This window comes from Oncorhynchus clarkii, chromosome 9 (assembly GCF_045791955.1).
Source record: "Oncorhynchus clarkii lewisi isolate Uvic-CL-2024 chromosome 9, UVic_Ocla_1.0, whole genome shotgun sequence".
Taxonomy (NCBI): domain Eukaryota; kingdom Metazoa; phylum Chordata; class Actinopteri; order Salmoniformes; family Salmonidae; genus Oncorhynchus; species Oncorhynchus clarkii.
In genome coordinates, this window is record NC_092155.1 from 67642286 (window position 1) to 67662632 (window position 20347).

The window sequence follows — 20347 nt, forward strand, 5'->3', positions numbered from 1 at the left end:
GATATCAATGCCCCAGGGCAGTGATTTGGGACATTGCCCTGTGTACGGCACAACATTTCAGATGGGACATTAAACAGGTGTCCGACCTCTGTCACTAATGATCCCATGACAATTATTTCAGGCGCGTTAAACTCAGTGTCCTGGCTAAATCCCCAATCTAGTCCTCATACCATGACCACCTAATCATCCCTAGCTTCTGTTTGGCTCATTAATCCCCCAGGTCATCGTTTGAAATGAGAATGTTCACAGTAAATTTACCTGGAAAACTAAGTGTCACATGTTGCTGTGATACCACTTAAGTGTCGCCACAGAGCAGGTAGAGCCATATATCTAGATAAAGAGCAGTCCATGCACCCCTCACAACCCAACAGCTGCGAGAAAATGCAGCATAACCTTTCCTCGGATAGTCATACTCATAACCCTAGTTCATAGAAAGAAACTGGTTTAAGGGAATCACAATATATGGGTTACCTATAAGAATGTTTGATATGACTAGTCACCAGAACTGAACAGTCAGCAATAATGGTAAATGGTTGCAGCATGGTAGGAATTACATTCTGGACCCCGTTTCAGAAGCAACAAAGACAACTTTAAACCAAAAACTTTATTGGGAAAGTATAAACAAAAGCAATGGAGTAGGATAGGTTTGGTAGAAGAGTAGAGAATCCAGAATGTCCCCATATCAATTTTCCCAGGCAGGTGTCTCTTGACCAAGACAACAGTAGCACTGTCTCTTTACAGCCTCTCATTGGCATGGATGGCACATCTCAGATCAGACTTTGAACATGAGATCCTTGGTCCCGTGGTGTCCAGAAGGGTCACAGCCATGGTGTTGTAGGGGGAGGCATTCTACTTGGACCTCTGCCTCATCTTTCGCCTCTTGCGCTTCAGCCTGCGCATACGCTTCTTTCTCCACTGCAAGAGAGAACAGAGAGGCCAATGTTAGATGTAACATTAGCTACTTTTAGATATTGACGAACTGTTAGAACAAATCGCTGAACACTGATCAATTTTCAGAAGCTTGGTTGGCAACACCCATCTGGCATTTACAGCAAATTGCTGTCAATACAGTTCTACCAACATATGCTCAGGTCTAGAAGGGATATTGCCATCCTGCACACCCACCCATATAGTAAGGGACCTGTGACTGAAAATATGGCAACAAGCTAGCTAGAATTGCACAACATTTGGCTACAGTAATGAACCAGGACAGGTGATAATCTACTGACAAGGCATGTCCACATGTTCACTACAGAATTAAATTACTTGGTGACAGCATTACTAACATTACCAACGTTAAGGCTTTGGCTATACGAACAAGTGCACTCGCATACTCCCTTAGAAACTGAACCTGAAAACAGTGCAATAGTACTGTTTGTCAATCTTGACACAATAGCCAGAGTACACTTCAAAACAGCCTGAATTACTCAGATGATAGAGTTCTTGAGTGGTCATTAATGTGATGTTTTTGCCGAGGACCTTAGGTTGTAAAACTGCGAAACTAAAACTGATTAAATGTAACCTTTATTTAAGTAGGCAAGTCAGTTAAGAACAAATTCTTATTTACAATGACTGCCTACCCTGGACAACGCTGGGCCAATTGTGAGCCGCCCCATGGGACTCCCAATCACTGAGCCAGTGCCTGTTCACCACGCTACTTACTATGTGTGAGATGAGAGAGCTGTTTTTCAGTCACTCAGTTACAGCTTTGATGCACCTTTACTGACCTCAAGGCCAAACAGACTTAAACAGCCATCACTAACAGAGGCTGCTGCCTACATACAGACTTGGACACTAATAAGGATAAATCACATTTTATTGGTCACATGCAAGATATGTAAACATTACTAATCTTATATGTATATATCTATACCATATATTGCATCATGCCTATGCCGCTCTCATTACTCATCTATATAATCACACAATTATTTTACTTAGATTTGGGTGTAATAGGTAATTGAATTAGGGAATTGTTTGATACTGCTGCACTGTCGGAACTAGAAACAAGCATTTCGCTACACTCGCCAATATCATATGCTAACCATGTGTATGTGACATAAAACATGGCCCTAGACCGCTATGACACTCGGGAGCCAAAACGTTTGGTGCAGTATTTCGCAAGAGAAAAAAAATGCGCGTGAACAACGAGTAGTCTATCGTAGAATGACAAAGCACTTCATTGCATAATCCAATCCCTAACTATACAAACAACAAAGATTGTATGTTGTCTTAGAAATTACTACAAGCCTATGCACCGAACTCGATAATCAATGTATTTAAAATGTAGCAGGTGGCTAACTACAAAATGCGTGCAGTTATGTCGCAGTTAAGTTAACAGGCTAGGCAACCAAATCACTTAAAGCTAACTAGCATAGCAACAAGGAAGATGCCTACAAAACAATCGTTTCGAGTGGATAACATTTACCTTTGCCCTCATGTCGTGGAGGAGTGTCTGTAAAGCAAAGGGAGAAAAAGGTTGATCAGTTGGATGCCTTTTAATTACATTGGATTACTTTGGATGAACATGAGAAAATACAAAACGTGTTAGGTTCAGTATTCAACTTACCTCTACCAGATGGCACCGTCTCCAAGAAGGGCGCCACTAGCGTTCGATCGGGTATTTATACACTGAAATTACGTCATCACTGTTGGACGCTCATACATTCTGGGATATGTAGATTTCATCAGTCATGGGCTGTGTTCGAATACCCATACTAACATACTGTATAACCCTGGCAGACAAGTTGGGAGGAAACGTGGTGGTATCACTCGAAGGGTTACCATTGTAAACGGAAAATACTACGTGCCATCTGGATTCCAGACGCTTTCACTTTAGCAGTTGTGTCTATATAATTTCATCCTAAGGGAATAGCTGTAGGCTTTTATTTTTTTCAGTTTTTATTATCATTTTTTTCCCGCACAAAGGAGATCTCATTAACATATGCAAAAGCCTACAAGTTATTTTGCCAGCTGACTTTAAAAAAAATCCTGGTATTTAAAAATATATATTTACCTTCGAGGAATGTTCACTCATCAGGTGTTTTGCCAAACAAATATGTACAACAGCACCACACTACCTGAGATTAATAACACTCCCAAAACAAAAAGTTTAGCACTGTTTTTGCATTCTTTGCCGCCTACACAGTGATGACTAGATGCTCAGCAGAGTAGGAAAATGTGAAGGCTTTCTATAATGCCTTGACAGTCATATTCACTGCCCAGGTTACAGCTAAAATCAAGTATTTTGCACTAATTAGGTTTTTCATGTGACTGACTTATTTATTTGAAACGTTCTATCGTGTCCCTGTGAAAGGTACCTTGTTCAAGAGAGCTATTAACGATATGCGTAATACAGGGCAGTGGGAAGATAGCAGCACATTGGGAGGCGAGTTACAAGTGGATCGGGAATTCAATGAGGCCTTTGGGAAGGGCTTACATTTTGTGCACTTAAACGTCCGAAGTCTACTACCGAATATCGATGAGATACACCTGTTGGTTTGCAAATCAGAGGTGGGTGTCTTATGTTTTACGGAGACATGGTTGGATTCATCTGTTTGTGACTCAGAAATTGAGATAGGTAATTACTCTGTTGTCAGGAAGGATCGGAACGGTGGGGGGATATGTGCGTTTGTGCTTTTAACGTCAGATCGGATTTAAATGCTGATCTGGAGATTGGCTGGATATCTGCCTTCCCAAAACCAAGCCGGTTTTGTTGGGGGTGTGTTATAGGCCGCCCAAGCAGAATGCATTCTATGAAGGTCTTAAAATTGTGTTGTCAAACTGTAATGATTCACTGTTGAAGGAAATCATTTTTTTATGGGATTTCCATACTGATGTCTGCACAAAGAATAGCCCAACCCACAATGTATTATTGCACTTTTGTAGATCACTTGCTCTGACCCAAATTATAAAAGATCCCACCAGGATATGTGAAACAGTGCAAAGTAATATTGACTTAATATTGGTGTCTGACAAATCTAAAATATCGCAGAGTGGAGTAATAGTCTATGGAATCAGTGATCATTTTATTACATTTTGCACAAGGAGGATTTTTAAAGATATATTTAAGTGTCACAAAACCGTTAGAATCAGAGGACTCAAAAAATACTGTGTTGAAAAGTTTAGGGAGGAAGTGGGTAAAATTGACTGGTCACCTGTGCTAGATAGTGTAGAGGTAGACAGTGCCTGGGAAGTCTTTAAATGTAGATTCCTTGATGTGGTGAATGTGATGGCTCCCATTAGACGGGCCAGGGTAAAGCAGAGATCTAGCCCTTGGTTTAATCATGAGAATCTAGAATCTATCCAAGCAAGGAATAAATAAAAATGTTTGAACACAGTTCGAGGGCAGCATGATTTTGTCCTATATAAACATCACAGAAATGAAGCACAGAGGAGGATGGATGAAGCACAGAGCAGGATGGATGAAGCTAAGAGGGGTTACTTTGCTGAGAAAATAATTGAGAACAAAAATAACCCTAAACTCTTTGGAAATCATTTAAGGAATTAGGCTGTAGTGGTACTATCAAAAACAAACTAAACAGTATTGGACTGAACATCAAGGGGGAGATGGTATACGAAAAAGCAGAGGTTGACAATGAATTCAACTCTTTTTTTTACTTCTGTTGGCAGCAAGCTGGTTAGCAAGCTGCCCACCAGTTCTGGTTTGTATGAAAGCAACCAAGTCCAGAAGTATTATGTAGAGTTAGGGGGTTCAGCCAAACACTTTTTTTTTTTGCAAAGGAAGCAACAGCCAAAATAGTCAGTATGCTGGCAGAGCTTAAATGCCTAAATGCTCCAAAGCATTTGCAAGGTTTCTTATAGATTCTGCTGAGCAAATTGGCCCTCTCAATCCATATGGGTGTCTCTTTGTGTGTTTGCAGGTGGGAAGAGTTTTATGGTGCTTTCAAGATAACTGGGAACTCTGAAAAATATGAGGCCAAATCATGATGTCCGTGACCTTCAGGTTGGAAAGTCAGGGCTAGAATGAGGCACGTGTACCCAAGTTGGAATTCCGAGTTGGATGACTGTTTAAAACGATTTTTCCCAGTCGGAGCTCTTTTTTCTCTCTCCAGATACCCAGTTGTTTTGAACGCACTGAAGTGAGAGATTTCTGAGCTCCCAGTTGTTTTGAACGCGGCATATGCCCCGTTTACGCATTACGTCATCTTCACTGAGTTTTCACATGCAAGATGTTCTATCTGTGCCTCTACTGAATAGACAAGTGTAGTGTTTGCTATGCAAGATGGAGAGCCTGTCTCTCTTCAGAGATCACATTTATTTTAGGAGATTGCAAAATGTTTAGTTACTTTTCCCTCAACTTGTTTCTCTAACATGGCTAGCTAATTTGTCCTGGGATAAAATCATTGGGTTGTTATTTGACCTGAAATACACAAGGTCCTCTACTCCAACAATTAATCCACAGATTTTTATCTGGGTAAACTGAGTTCGTTTCCAGTAATCTCTCCTCCTTCAGGCTTCTTCTTTGGACTTTATATGGCAGTTGGCAACCAACTTTAAGGTGCATTACCACCACCGACTGTAGTGTGGGCCTTAGTTCATCTTTCAACCACCCATGTGGGTATATGCTCCTAAAAACCAATGAGATGGGAGGCATGATTTGCAGTGTCAAGCATAAAATAGAACGCTCGAGCAGTATTGGTGCACCGATTTAGTAACGTGTACATTTATTTGGCAGCGCAGGCGACGAGAGTGGTGTGTTCAGCATGTTAGCCGATGGTAGTGGAATGACCGATGGATCTTACTCATATAATTATTATAGGACGATATTTACATTTCAGTCAAGTATGCAAATCAAATGTTTAAAAATAGTTTAAATGGGTTGTAATTCTGACATGCTTTGCTAATGACAATTTCAAAGGCCTTCCAAAATAGCACATTTTATTGGGAGGACCTCTATTACTTCCTAAATACGAACTTTTGTAGAATTCTATCCATACACATTTACAAAACAAGAGCGGATACATTTCCTTCACGAGAACAAACTTAAAATATCAACCAAGTCAGAAACATTTCCACAATGATCTCTCCCTCTAATATCCTATTCAGAAAGAAAAGCCCACAGGAACTAGTGGTGCAGCAGTTGGTTAGTCCTTTGGTCAGTTGCCTCATACCCAAATTTGATAATGGAGTTGTTATTTGACGCCACCATGTCAATGTTTCTAATCTAGATGATTCAAAAATATCCTCAAACTTATTTTACAATAAAGTATCAGATATTAAACAGCTATAGAAACCGATGTAAACAGTGACCAATATAGGTGTAATTCATTGAGAACCATGGCAGTATCAGTGTATTAACTGAAATATGGCGGTCATATACCTAAATCATTTAACAATGGGAACATTTTAACCTTTCATAATTGGGCTTCAGTGACAATGTTTTTTTCCCTTCCTTGCATGGTGCGTACAGATCAAGCCCCTAATCCAATTCCCTGTACTAAATCCATTTAATATGTAGTCCTGTTAGGGGATATATCCATGGAAACTGACTTTAAGCAGTTGTAAAACTGGCAGTTGCAGTTGATAAGAGAAATAGCTAGGTATGACCCTAGGGATTTTTGCTAATGTACGTAACAATTTGAGTCTACGTAGTCAGCCATCATTTGATAGCATGGCTGTTTATAAGGTCTGTCATGTTTATAGTAGGTTTAATGACGGAGGGTTCAAGATAATACACATTTACTTCCCAAATAGACAAACTTACATTAATTTAAAAGATACAACTGCATGGTTATGACCGAAAAGGTTTTCCTTCAGAAAAATCATTGGCACAATGCAATCGTATCACACCCTCAACTGTCCTGCTTTGTTTTCATAAATCATTTGATTATTCACTGCTGACTTTATTACAGTACCAAGGCTCAACGACTGGATGGTATAAACGTGTCTCCCACAGAGTCTACTCAGGAAAATGCCCTTGTTCTACTCAATAGCCCTTCTGAGTCACTTAGTGGTTACTATCATGGGGAGAACCCTGCTGTCTCAAGGACAGTGAGATTGAAATGGGATGTGACAGAATTTGAATTTAGCAGAGAGCAGCACCATCCCCAGTAGTCTGACATCAGTTAACATTTGGAGGTTTCCATCACAAGGCTAGGCTGCACCGTGAGGCGGGCATCTCAGGACAGGAGCGCATGATGGAAGGTCTTGACATCTGTTCTATGGGTTGGTCAGTTGTCAAAAGTCTGTCAGTATTATTGGGAGACGAAGACTGGGTCAGGAGGCGGAAGGTCTTATTCTGCAGCTTCGGTCTCTTTGACCTCTGGCGCTGGCTGTCCTGGTGCCGTTTCAGTTTCCACAGTCTTTGAAGCCTTGTCACAAGGGGGGGAAAGAAAAAGTGTGGAGAGATTGTAAAGACACATTTTGCCTCAATCACATGAATGTGTAATTTATGTATTAAACAAAGAAGTCCCACTGGAGGTGAGAAGACCTCTTCCAAGGGAGACCTGGAAATATTTACATTAAATAGTAGGGGATACCTAGTCAGTTGCACAACTGAATGCATTCAACCGAAATGAGTCTTCCGCATTTAACCCAAACACTCTGAATCAGAGGTGCGGGGGGCTGCCTTAACATCCATCTCATAGGTGCACGGGAGAAGTTGTTTGGGGTTAACGGCCTTGCTCAAAAGGCAGAACGGCAGATTTATCTACCTTGCCGGCTCGGGGATTCGAACCAGCGACCTTTCGGCTAGCCTACCTTCTTTTTCTTCTTCTTCTGCGTCTTGCGGCTCGCTGAGCTTTGGAGCAAGGCCTGAAAAAAAGGTTGGTTTTTGAGAACACAAATCAACCATGTCAGCTTAGTACATAACGACATTGGAAAAGCCAATCACAGTAGATGATTTATCCTCATCCCTCCCTCCGGTGTACAAGTAGGGAACTGGTATGTGTATATTTAAATGTAACCTTTATTTAACTAGGCAAGTCAGGGGTATACCAGTCATGCTGCAGTGGACGTGCAACTTTAGCCAAGCGTGAGGTGCTCCCATTATCTTCTATGAAACCGGAGAGCAAGCAGCACTATGTTTATGAATACGACAGGCAGCACACACCCGATTTCTAAAGCCCTAGTGTAGCACCACAGTAAGAGCAGTAGCCCATCTGTCTTGCTTTACCTTGAGATCTGCGTCCTCTACTTCGTGTTCAGACTTGTACAGCTCCTGCTCATACAGCCCTGTGGTGATGCGTAGGGGTCCGTTGGCCATCAGCAGAACAGTGAACTTGAACTGGGCCACAAACTCACCTAGACTCACAGAAAAAGAGCCATTAAACGTAGGCTTATACAACTTGGTTATGCCACTTTCATTTTGTAGTGTACCGGTCAAGTGGTGAACTGAATCAATGAAGAAATATTTCATTTGCATGTCAAGCCACCTTCACATCCCTTACAGGATTATCTGACACAATTTTACAAAAAGTAATGCGCAGTACTTTAGCATAAATGCATAGCCTCTGTCTGGTTAGATCTTCCAACTAACCTTCTTTCTCGTGCAGAACGTTGAAGGGCTGCAGGAGTTCATGTTTGGCACACTCTACCACACCCAGCCTTGCCTTGCCCTCATCCTCAAACGCCCTGAGAGACAGAACGAGAGATTGAGGGAGAGGGGAGAATATAAAAAAGGCAGAAGAGAGAACCAAAACATCATTAGCTATCTAATAGGGATTAAAACAGAGGAAACAAAAACTATGTGCTCAGTCTATTGGATCAAATAGTCTAATCGGGGGAAAATGATATGTGCCTTATTTAATTGATGAAAACCCTCTTCTTTCCCCAACTGTCATTGAAGGTGTTCTGGGTAAAAGTATAATATTAGTTGTAGGTAAAAGTCCGCTCCCTGCGGCAGACGTGCTACCTGAGAGTGAAAGGCATGGCATCGAAGCGTCTCTCCACCTCGCTGAAGAAACTCCTGGATGTCTTCATCTTCAGGCCATACTGCTTGTCTGGGTCCCTCTTGTAAATGGTGGTCCTCTGGCCTGCATCCTTCGCCTGGATTAGAAGACAGACCAATGAACGGAAGGGGGTTTACAGCACATACAAAGTGATGACAGGACACACAATAGAGTAATTCAATGCATAGAAAAAACAATCATGTCCCCTCACTGTTTGTGAAAACGTAATACATTTTAGTACAACCCATCAACGGATGTGAGCCTCACACGACTGGAATGTTGAGTGAATGTGTCCCTCACCTTGCCTTCTCCAGTGCTGATGAGCACATCCACAGCATACACCTCGTGTACCTCAAACTCTGCCTTCTCATGGTCCTTCCTACGCAACACCAACAGAGAGAGACAAGGCCATGAATAATTAAACAAAACTTTGTCCCCTAAGAGCAATTACTATTATCGCTACAGCGGTGCCTGACACACACACGACAAAGACGAGAAACAACATATGCATCTTACAAGTAATACCAAAACAAGCCAGATGTCTTGGACTAATATTAAATGTCACCTCTGCAGGTCCGTGGGGTTCTGAATGATGGTTTTCTCTCCGTCAATAACATGCTGCTTCAACTGATGGGACAGCATCCCTGAGGAGAGTGAGTAATATGACAAAAAGTCAAGGTATGTGATTTGGCAAGTTACCAGTACAAGACACAAGGGTTGAATATATCGTGTATCAATGTGGCACCAACTAGATTAAATTAAAAAGAGGGACTCACCCTCTATGGCTGAGCATTTGAATGACTTGGCAATCTTGTTCCAGGCTTCTGTGACCTGTGAGTTCTGAATGAGAGAGAGACATTCAACCTAAATTGCTATAATTCCACTGATGGAAAAACTGTCCCATTACAATACCAAATATATTTGTTAGTCAAACTTATTTTTTTTACACTTGTCACTGCATCCCTAATAAGCCTGGTCCCCGTTCGGTTTGTGCTGTATAGCCAACTGCACCATGGGAGTTGGCTTTAGAGCACAACCAGATCTGGTACTAGGCTAGACCCCAAATGCCCACGCAGTAAAGCGCTAGCTAACCACTTCACCTGGTTTCCAGGCTTGACCAGTCTGAGGGCAGCCTCGGCACACAGGTGTGCTGCTTTAATAACGTCAGCCTTACGTCCTGTCAACGGAGCATCCTGATGGAGCGAAAACAGAGGATGAGAAGGTGAGATAACATAGCAAATGATTACATAGGAAAATATGAAAAACAGACAACATTACGCATGGGTTGGGTTTTCCTGTACTAGATGGCTGTCTACCTGACTCCTTTGTGCCTAACATCACGTGTTGGTTGGGTTTTCCTGTACTAGATGATGTCTACCTGACTCCTTTGTGTGCCTAACATTACGTGACGGTTGGGTTTTCCTGTACTAGATGGTTGTCTACCTGACTCCTTTGTGCCTAACATCACGTGTTGGTTGGGTTTTCCTGTACTAGATGATGTCTACCTGACTCCTTTGTGTGCCTAACATTACGTGATGGTTGGGTTTTCCTGTACTAGATGATGTCTACCTGACTCCTTTGTGTGTAACATTACGTGACGGTTGGGTTTTCCTGTACTAGATGATGTCTACCTGACTCCTTTGTGTGCCTAACATCACGTGACGGTTGGGTTTTCCTGTACTAGATGATGTCTACCTGACTCCTTTGTGTGTAACATTACGTGATGGTTGGGTTTTCCTGTACTAGATGGTTGTCTACCTGACTCCTTTGTGTGTAACATTACGTGACGGTTGGGTTTTCCTGTACTAGATGATGTCTACCTGACTCCTTTGTGTGCCTAACATTACGTGACGGTTGGGTTTTCCTGTACTAGATGATGTCTACCTGACTCCTTTGTGTGCCTAACATTACGTGATGGTTGGGTTTTCCTGTACTAGACGGTTGTCTACCTGACTCCTTTGTGTGTAACATTACGTGACGGTTGGGTTTTCCTGTACTAGATGATGTCTACCTGACTCCTTTGTGTGTAACATTACGTGATGGTTGGGTTTTCCTGTACTAGATGATGTCTACCTGACTCCTTTGTGTGCCTAACATTACGTGATGGTTGGGTTTTCCTGTACTAGATGATGTCTACCTGACTCCTTTGTGTGTAACATTACGTGATGGTTGGGTTTTCCTGTACTAGATGATGTCTACCTGACTCCTTTGTGTGCCTAACATTACGTGGCGGTCGCACTATGCATGTAACGTTTGATGTGCTGTACATCCGTCAATGTATCTGTATGCTGGCATTCTGTATGACAGAACATAGCAACATATGCACTCTTGCTAATGATCCCGACGCGGTCACAGCAAACAACCAAGTGCTACTACCTTGGTCACTCCCACCACAAAGCTGTGAGCCAGGTTTGAGATGAAGCCATCGACGTGCACCCCCAGGTCACTGCACAGGCAAAAACAACAAGCAGCACATGAAGGATAGGCAGACTCAAGACCATCAGACTGGTCCATGCACTGACATAGGAAGGGTAGTCGCCCAACAGTTGAACAGGGACAGCCATGCAGGTCCCATACAGAGAAGGTAAAGATTCATTGAATAACAGTTGCCCATGAGACAGTCGGCCATAAAAGTTGCAGACATATGTTGTTACTACATTTTGATGAGGTCCCCGTCCTTCAGTGTGATCTCAGGGTCACTCTTCAGGGGAGAGAAGTGGCACACGCAGTTGTTGACTGATACGCTGGTTGGGAATGCAATGCCTGAGGGGGGCAATAAGTAGAGATTTATTTACACTAATAACCTAAGTAACTTTCTGCACAACAAAGAATATTAAGTGTTTTGATTCTCTCTGTTTTGAAGACGCAAGGAGAGAGGATATGAGTAAACAAGGAAAAGATTTGATTTACCCAAACTCAACTTTTCTGCAATTAAAAAAAGTTAACTACAAAACTCCAAGAGCCACTTCACTCATGACTCATGTCAATGCAACTCATTGACTTAACCCATGAGATGAGGCCCATACCTTTCTTCAGATCCTTCTCCTTCCTGAAGACCTTTCCAGTTTCTGCCATGATGAAAGCATCTCCTGTCTCACAGAGGCTGACCACAGTCACCCCAGCCCTGGCAGCCTCCACCACAGCCTTCAGGGCCTCTGGAGTAGACAGGAAGAGACACAGGAGGAAAGAACAAGAGGTTGGGTAGGTATGCTTTGGGTATTAGGACCAGGGGAGGTGACTTCTCACGCAAACATTTGTACTAGTTTTAGGTCCCTTTGGTTCAGAGCGTCTGCTAAATGACTCAAATGTGGATCTGCTGGTCCAATAAACACGTCCGTAGGGCAAAAATAATTGTAATCGAAGTTCATGAAGATCCCGTCCCAGGACCATTACGTGGGATCAAGATTTACATAAATTCCCATGAACATATACTCCAGCCAGGTTTTCAATTTTGATACACAGAGAGTAAGTATAAGATTTGCACACCGAATATATATAGTAGCTATATCTGGATGCATAGGGAGTATAGCATAGATGCTGGCTATAGCTGTGTGTGGTACTGCGTTGCAGGTCTGAGGCAATACATTGTCACTAAACTGACAGACACTGGATGGCCCTTATGCCTATACAACGAGTGACCATCCATGGCTTCACCGAGAACACTTGCTACGGGTAACGGTTCAAGATCAGTAACATGCGTTACGTTAAGAGATGAGCGGTGCAAACGAACTGTTTTAAATAGTAAATTGTCAAACATGAGAGTTAAAATGAATCGTTGGTAACTAACTAGTTAACTAAACGTAGAAAATAGTTAATTAAATGTAACGGGATCATAGCCAACTTATTCAGAAGGTAGTTTGCTAATCAGTTATGTTTACTAGTGACAACTTTCCAGGCAGTGCATATAACCTTAGCTAGTGAGCTAGCTAACGTAGCATTTGGCTAGGTAGCAGTTGTCTATGCATACACTTTTGTAGCTTAATTTTAGAATTAGTTAGCAAAAATATGCTAACTCATGCTACTATACATTACAAAACTGACGGAACTATTGCTTAAGACAACTACACAAGCCAAAAGCTAGCCCCGAGGAGACGTTGTGATTAATGTATCGTTAGCTGCTAACACAGCACATGGCTGCATTGTGATAGCTGAGCTAGCGTTAGCACATTAGCCAGCAGACTGTCACGTCTAAACTCTTCAATAGTCTATTAAAAACATGTTACTATTCACTTACGGTTGGCAATCTCGGCCCCCATCTTGTACTTGGTAACGACCAAGTCATCCGCGATGGTCTGCTCTTGTGGCTCGTCGTCTCCAGACATTTTTTTCGGTGGCTCTTTCGCACTCAAAGTAACTTTTTTCCCCGGGTGTCAGCTACAGACTCGACCACGCTGCAGTGCTATCTCCTCCTCCGCAGATCTTGCACAGGCCCAACTCGCTAGAGATCCCGCTTCCTACTAGCTGGTTACGTCCCACGCAGTGAGTGCACGCTGAACGCCAAATTGAATTAGCGCGTCACCGCACTGATCCTTGGTTTTAAAGGGGAATGGAAACACTTTAGGAAGTAAATCTAAGCGAAGAGATGTATTCAATCCACTTATACTAAACAACATTTTCCCTCATGTCAGTGACGCAACCATGCCAATTTACATTTACAGTTAGCTGGCTTTCTAAATCCTAGTGTTTCCATTCTCCATTAATATCTATGTCACTGACCGATAAACCTTTATCAGTAAATTAGACATTCTTCAGTAGTCATTAGATTTTGGCCTGGCATCATATTATCTGCATATCTACATAGCTATTATTACTAATCAAGAATAGTGTCTGCATCTCTTGACTTGCTTGGGTCTCTCGCTTTCACACACACATATTTATCACCCCTATGCATACCTACTTCTATCACTCCAGTATCCCTGCACATTGTAAACATGGTATTGGAACTGACCCTGTATATACAGTGCATTGAGAAATTCAGATCCCTTGACTTATTCTAAAATTGATTACATTGTTTTCCCCCCCTCAATCTACACACAATACTCCATAATGACAACTCAAAAACATGTTTGTAGATAAAGAAAAAGTAAACACATTTACATAAGTATTCATACCCTTTACTCAGTACGTCGAAGCTCTGTTGGCAGCGATTACAGCCTCAATTACAACCACCCTGGCCAAGGCCCTCTCCCCCGATTGCTCAGTTTGGCCGGGTTGGCAAATAGCTCTAGGAAGGTTCTTGGTGGTTCCAAACTTCTTCCATTTAAGAATGACAGATGCCACTGTGTTCTTGCAGTGGGGACCTTCAATGTTGCAGAAAATGTTTTGATACCTCGACACAATCCTGTCTCAGAGCTCTACAGACAAGTCCTTCAACGTCATGGCTGTTTTAATTTTTTTATATATTTTTTGCTCTGACATGCACTGTCAACTGTGGGACCATATATAGACAGGTGTTTGCCTTTCCAAATCATGTCCAATCAATTTAATGTACCACAGGTGGACTCCAATCAAGTTGTAGAAACATCAAGGATGATAAATGGAAACAGGATGCACCTGAGCTCAATTTTGAGTCTTCTAGCAAAGGGTCTGAATACTTATGTAAATAAAGTATTTCTGTTTTTTATATTTAATACATTTGCCCCCCAAAAATTGTAGATTGATGACATTTTTTTATTTAATCCATTTTAGAACAAGGCTGTAATTCAACAAAATGTTGGGTCTGAATACTTTCCAAATGCACTGTAGCTTACTAACTTCTCGTGTTCTTCATATTTATTTATTTTTCTTGTTCTACCTTATGTTATTTTTAGTACTAAATTGATATTGATTACTGCATTGTTGGATTTAGAGAGAGCAAGAAAGGCATTTCACTGTACTTGTGCATGCAACATTAAAACTTAAAACACATACACACACACACTTGTAATAACATAGTCAATACATGACTGAAATTCATCCATACAGTCATGTTCATCAAGAATACTTCATTTCATAGAGGAAACTATAAGCTACAAATGTACATTACATGGCAGACCTCACACCCAGGGAACCTTGAGGTTCTATCTATGTAGGTCAACTCAGCTTCACCAGGAAGTGGAACAAGTTGAAGTGCAAACACTGTGCAAATTTGATCCATTAGTGTGTGTACATTGGCCTGCTATTTCTACTTTATGTATCTATGCTTTGTGTATCTTTGTACATTCTATATTCTTTGTGTATCTTTGTACATTCTATATTCTTTGTGTATCTTTGTGCATTCTATATTCTTTGTGTATCTTTGTACACTCTATATGCTTTGTGTATCTTTGTACACTATATGCTTTGTGTATCTTTGTACATTCTATATGCTTTGTGTATCTTTGTACACTCTATATGCTTTGTGTATCTTTGTACATTCTATATGCTTTGTGTATCTTTGTACATTAAGATCTATGTGCATCTATTTCTCACTATTCTGTTTGTCTTTGACTTATTGATTCTTGCTCACGGCTTAGGCCATCCTTTGCTGTTGTTTAATATATAGCTGCCTATTTGGTTACATTTCTTAGACTGAGATGTCACTATAAACTGATAGATAACATTAATGCTACATAGGACATTTTGCAGATGTTTTTTTGTTCAATGATGTTTGGATGGATGATGTGTAAACCAACTGAGAATACATACACTACATTATAAACAACACATTCAACAGTACTAAAAGAGCGCTACATTACTGGTTGAGCTGCAACCCAGCCTGTTACATGATTCTATAAAACACCTCTGGCTGTGCTTGCTTGGTCACGGTTGTTGTTGTTTTCTCAGTCCACATCATTATGTGCGCAGGAACAGTCTGCTGTGCCAGTAGTCAGGGTTGTCAAACGATGTGTTGCTGCTCGGCTCTACCACTCCCACACCAGAGCATGCTTTGATGTACCCTCCCAACCCTAGCCCGGCACACCTGCTACCCGCGCCCCCCTCCTCAGCCGTGGTGGCCCTCCCCTTGCCTGGGACTGGGAGGTTCTGGTACTCTGCCTCCTGGTGGTCCCCTCGCTGGGAGCCCCCTCCAAAGGCATGCATCTCCTCATATGCCTCCACCTTGCTGTCTTCCACTGCTGTGAAGCCATCTGGCCTGGGGTTGGGATTGGGGCTGAGGCTGGGTTTGGGCCTTGGCTTGGGGAGGAGGCTGGGCTTGGGCATTGGCTTGGGGAGGAGGCTGGGCTTGGGCATTGGCTTGGGGAGGAGGCTGGGCTTGGGGAGGAGCCCCGCCACTTTACTGCTCTCTCTGAGGAGTCTGGGCTGCTTGTTAGTGTACTGGTAAACTTCCTCCCCTTCCTCGTCTTCCTTTCCTTTCTCCTCCTCTACCTCCTGACTCTTTCCTTCTTCTTCTCTCGCTCGTTCTTCTGCCTCTGTCCTCCTCAAGGCAGCTGCTCGACTCTCACGCCTCTCCCAGATCGGTCTTTCTGTGTCTGTGGTGTTTGTGGTGCTCCGGATATCCATGTATTCATACTCCACTACAGACGCTTTCTCTGGCCTCCCCTGAGTCACCCCTCCACTGTCAGACACAACAGATCCACTGTAAGGCCTGTCAACCAGCGGCTGCAGCATGTCTCCCTCTGCTACTCTAGCCACAGCACTATCAGAGGTCTCTGTTGAACCCTGGCTTCCCCCAGGAGTGGCTGCAGTGCCTGACGATGACTCCTGTGAGGCCCCATGCACTGTGTTGTCACCCTCTAGTGGTGAGGGTGCTATATTGTAGGTTGGGGAGGGCAGAGTTGAGGACTGTTTCCTCCATACCACTGATGAAGGCCCTTCTATCTGTACAGAGGTGGCTCTGGGGGAGCGGGGCAAATGGGCTGGCTGTTTGGTCATCTGTTCATAGTCCGCGGTGGGGTCTGGGGCAGTTGCTAACGGTGACAGCACATTTTTGGAGCTCCTAGAGCCCATGAGAGATGTTCCACTTGGGCAATAGTTTCTGGAGGCTGGGCGAGACAGCAGACAATCTGCCACATAAAGGAGGAAAGCGATATTAGAGAATATAACTAAGAATTGTATCACTCCATCAACATAGATGGAAAAAAATAAAACACTGATCACATTCATGTGGTGTGTTGCCTGCACATCCAGGGGTCACCTCTCCCTCTCACCTCTCTCTGGAGTGTTAGACACTCCAGGCAGCACATATCCATAGTGATCTTCCTCCTCCTCATCCTCTTGCTCAGGCCTGTTGGAGTGTGACTCTGAGACTGCAGATTGGCTCCTATGCTCCATGGTGATGGAGGTGTGGTGGGTACTACTGCTACTGTCCCTGCCAGCTCTGGGATGCTGCCTGCGCAAGCTGCCGCTCAGTGACACTCCCTCGGCCAGCTCAAAATCCAGGCCACTCCCTCTTCCCTCTAACCCCTGTGACAGTGTCCTCACTGAGTTCAGACGAGACTGCTGGGAGAACAACTGAAGGAAGAATACAGTGAAAAGACCTTTGAGTTTCAAGAATATGTTAGAAGTGGAAAATGGTCATTCATAGACCATCATCCCCATCTTCATCATCACGAAATGGAACCAGTGGAATCGGGATGAGACTTGAATTTGATACAACATATTTATGTGTCTGAGTTTCCTGAAACAGTTATTTCCTCTTGGCAATGTTTAGTCATAATAGTGACTTAAGTGAAGCCATTTGGCAAAGTGGAGTCTTAATACGTATTGCTCTCAGTTAAATGTTAGTGCCAGTTGTTTCTGTCTATTCGCAGTGGGAAATGATGGCCCTGATATCAAGATCTCCTTATCTGTGATGTGTGATGTGTTGTGGTGTCTGACCTCTCCAGAGCTGGGGGTCATGGGAAGGTACTCTACTGGTCCGGCCTGAAAGGTGGCACTGGCACTCTGAGAGGTCAAAGACAGAGAGAGAGAGAGAGAGAGAGAGAGAGAGAGAGAGAGAGGGAAAGAGAGAGAGAGGTTAAAGTTCACACTGACCTTTTTTAACTTGATATTTGAGTGTTTTTTATGTTTGATACCGGAGCTCCGAGGCATACGTCAAAATCGCTAAGAAGTTTTTTTCGAAGCAGTGTGCCGATGCTCGTATCGCTTCATCAGAAGCACGTGATCAATGACGTCGGAAGCTGCGTTTCGTCGAAGATTCGTACTTTTGTTAAAATTATTTTATTTTATTTAGTATAGTATAAGATTCTGTCTTAAGCATCCTAAATAATTCCATGAATTCAGTTGTAGATGTTTTTTTATCTTGAAGGCAGAAAAGGGAAGCAAGTTGAGAACCTGATATTCAAACTGATTACAGGCTACTAAAGTAACGACTTACCGCTGCGCCACTGAGAGTTTTGACACACAGTGGAGAGAGAAAACGTCTGATAATCACACACGGCTATTTATTGTTAACCAGCAGATGTCACTAATGTGCATTGTGAACAGATAATGATTGTTTCAATTTGGTGAAAGCGCCGAAGCCTTCAGAAACCCTTGTGTTCCCATCACTAGTAACTCAGTAGATGTGATTAGTGCAGAAATTCAAGTTATGTGTGCAGATGAATCAAATTTACCCTATATGAGCTCATCCTCAGGCGAGACATCCTGGATGGGGACAGGGTAAGGGGAGGGGTGGCCAAACCGTTCTCCAATCCCTCCTCATCCTGGTCCTCCAGTCCCGCCTCCAAATTGTCCAGCTCTGAGTCTTGTTGGTGGGATTCTTCTGGCCGCGCCTCTCCTCTGTCCTATAGGCAAAGTGTCAGTAATAAAGACTTCTGTCAATAGGACTTGAATAGACAGAAAATGAATAAAGTGCTGTAATCTTTTCCTTACCTTGATGACAAGGTAGCGAGGTGGGTCTCTTGCCATGCGAATAAAGTCATTGGCCAGTTCTTTGAAGGTCGGGCGAATATTCTCATCAATCATCCAGCCTGGTATTAGAAAACAATAAAATGATCAATGTCCAAAGGTTGCTGGGTGTGTAGTTACCCCACGGAAAAGAAAGAAAATACCTTTCATTTAAATAGAAACCATTTCATTTCAACCATTAATATTCTGATGAGGATCGTTTGTGGTCATTTGTGGTCCAAATCATGGTCAAATTGTGCTAGTATTTTTCCTCTTATCCCATGGCAGTTCAGTAGTCTGTTGGATGTGCATAGTGTGGACATGACTTTTGAAAGGTCACTCACACTTAACCATGACCATGTACACGTCTATAGTACAGATGTGGGGCTGGGACAGGCGCTCTCCCTTCTCCAGTACACTGGGGACATCTTGGGGCTGCATGGATGCGTAGGGCTCTGCTCCGAATGACATCATCTCCCACACTGTCACTCCTGCAGAGGGGAGAGGTTATGTCATGATGACATAGATGTTTAACACAAACAGATGTAGGGACAGACGGACAGACGGACAGACAGACAGACACTTAGGACCATGCTGTCTGACCATAACTCCAGACGTCACTCTGATGAGTGTATGTTCGGAACAGGATGCTTTCCAGGGCCATCCATTTGATGTTTATGGGAGTCTGGGAGAAACATAGAAGCAGAAGCTCATTTTGTCTGTTTACTGTGGACAACAACTTGTGAAATACAATATCTTGATGAATCCAGGTGAATGGAGCGGTGAATGTGTGTCCTGAGTACCTTGTTACTGTCACTGTAGACATATTTCTTGTCATCAGGAGAGAGCAGGTCAGCCACACCGTAGTCAGAAATCTGGACGAAGTAATCATTCTTTAGCATCACGTTCCTCGCAGCCAGGTTCCTGTGCACCATACAGTGTTCCTCCAGATAATACATGCCCTGAAGACAGACACACAAGAGGTCACCCACAAAGCACTGAGTCATGATAATAACTGTGAAACCGTGAGACTCAATAAGAGTCTTAGAATCATGAAGGGTAAGAAAACCCTTTTTTAACCTTTTGGGATTTTGGTTCCATGTAGAACCTTTTTACCAAAGGGACAGTGTTTTCACACTTTTTCCCTTTCAGACATTTTTTGTGAACCTAGTGCAGTTTGCTTAATTGTTTGTACAGTGTGAACACTCCAAAGGAACTCGGACCCCTCTCAAGAGCCCCCAAAGCGAACTGATCTGAGACCATCTCGAGAGGTGGTCTGAGTTCGGTTCGCTTAAATTCCGCGGTCTGGTTCTCTTTTTTAGGACAATGTGAACGCAAAGCCCCCCAGGTTCGCTTGTCATTATTCCCACACCACACACTAGACTTCTACAGCATTGTTCCCCCTGACATAACCCCTCACACTAGACTTCTGCAGCATTGTTCCCCCTGACATAACCCCTCACACTAGACTTCTACAGCATTGTTCCCCCTGACATAACCCCTCACACTAGACTTCTACAGCATTGTTCCCCCAGACATAACCCCTCACACTAGACTTCTGCAGCATTGTTCCCCCTGACATAACCCCTCACACTAGACTTCTACAGCATTGTTCCCCCTGACATAAC

At 42.9% G+C, this 20347-nt stretch overlaps 2 protein-coding genes and 1 long non-coding RNA gene across 3 annotated transcripts in view; all 3 read right to left on the minus strand.

Moving 5' to 3' along the window:
• Nucleotides 1-589: 589 nt before the first annotated feature.
• LOC139416823 (uncharacterized) lies at nucleotides 590-2621 on the minus strand. Its single transcript, XR_011635132.1, has 3 exons — nucleotides 2570-2621; nucleotides 2429-2455; nucleotides 590-915 (listed from the first exon to the last, which is right to left on the minus strand). It is a non-coding gene; the product is annotated as an uncharacterized lncRNA (long non-coding RNA).
• A 1380-nt stretch (nucleotides 2622-4001) lies between these two features.
• Nucleotides 4002-13421, minus strand: LOC139416824 (proliferation-associated protein 2G4-like). The gene is made up of 13 exons (XM_071165910.1): nucleotides 13147-13421; nucleotides 11939-12067; nucleotides 11570-11675; nucleotides 11289-11358; nucleotides 10013-10105; nucleotides 9689-9752; nucleotides 9478-9556; nucleotides 9213-9291; nucleotides 8876-9009; nucleotides 8501-8595; nucleotides 8138-8265; nucleotides 7723-7776; nucleotides 4002-7334 (listed from the first exon to the last, which is right to left on the minus strand). The coding sequence occupies exons 1-13, from the start codon at nucleotides 13232-13234 to the stop codon at nucleotides 7257-7259; spliced, it is 1197 nt and encodes a 398-aa protein (XP_071022011.1). The 5' UTR covers nucleotides 13235-13421; the 3' UTR covers nucleotides 4002-7256.
• Nucleotides 13422-15725: 2304 nt separating this feature from the next.
• The window catches only part of LOC139416825 (receptor tyrosine-protein kinase erbB-3-like), a 28903-nt gene continuing 24281 nt past the window's right edge, over nucleotides 15726-20347 (minus strand). The window contains exons 21-28 of the mRNA XM_071165911.1: nucleotides 19523-19681; nucleotides 19323-19404; nucleotides 19064-19210; nucleotides 18705-18802; nucleotides 18446-18616; nucleotides 17709-17774; nucleotides 17039-17342; nucleotides 15726-16894 (exon numbers count right to left, since the gene is read on the minus strand). Of these exons, the coding sequence (XP_071022012.1) occupies nucleotides 15726-16894; nucleotides 17039-17342; nucleotides 17709-17774; nucleotides 18446-18616; nucleotides 18705-18802; nucleotides 19064-19210; nucleotides 19323-19404; nucleotides 19523-19681 (2196 nt within the window). The remainder of the gene's footprint in view (nucleotides 16895-17038; nucleotides 17343-17708; nucleotides 17775-18445; nucleotides 18617-18704; nucleotides 18803-19063; nucleotides 19211-19322; nucleotides 19405-19522; nucleotides 19682-20347) is intronic.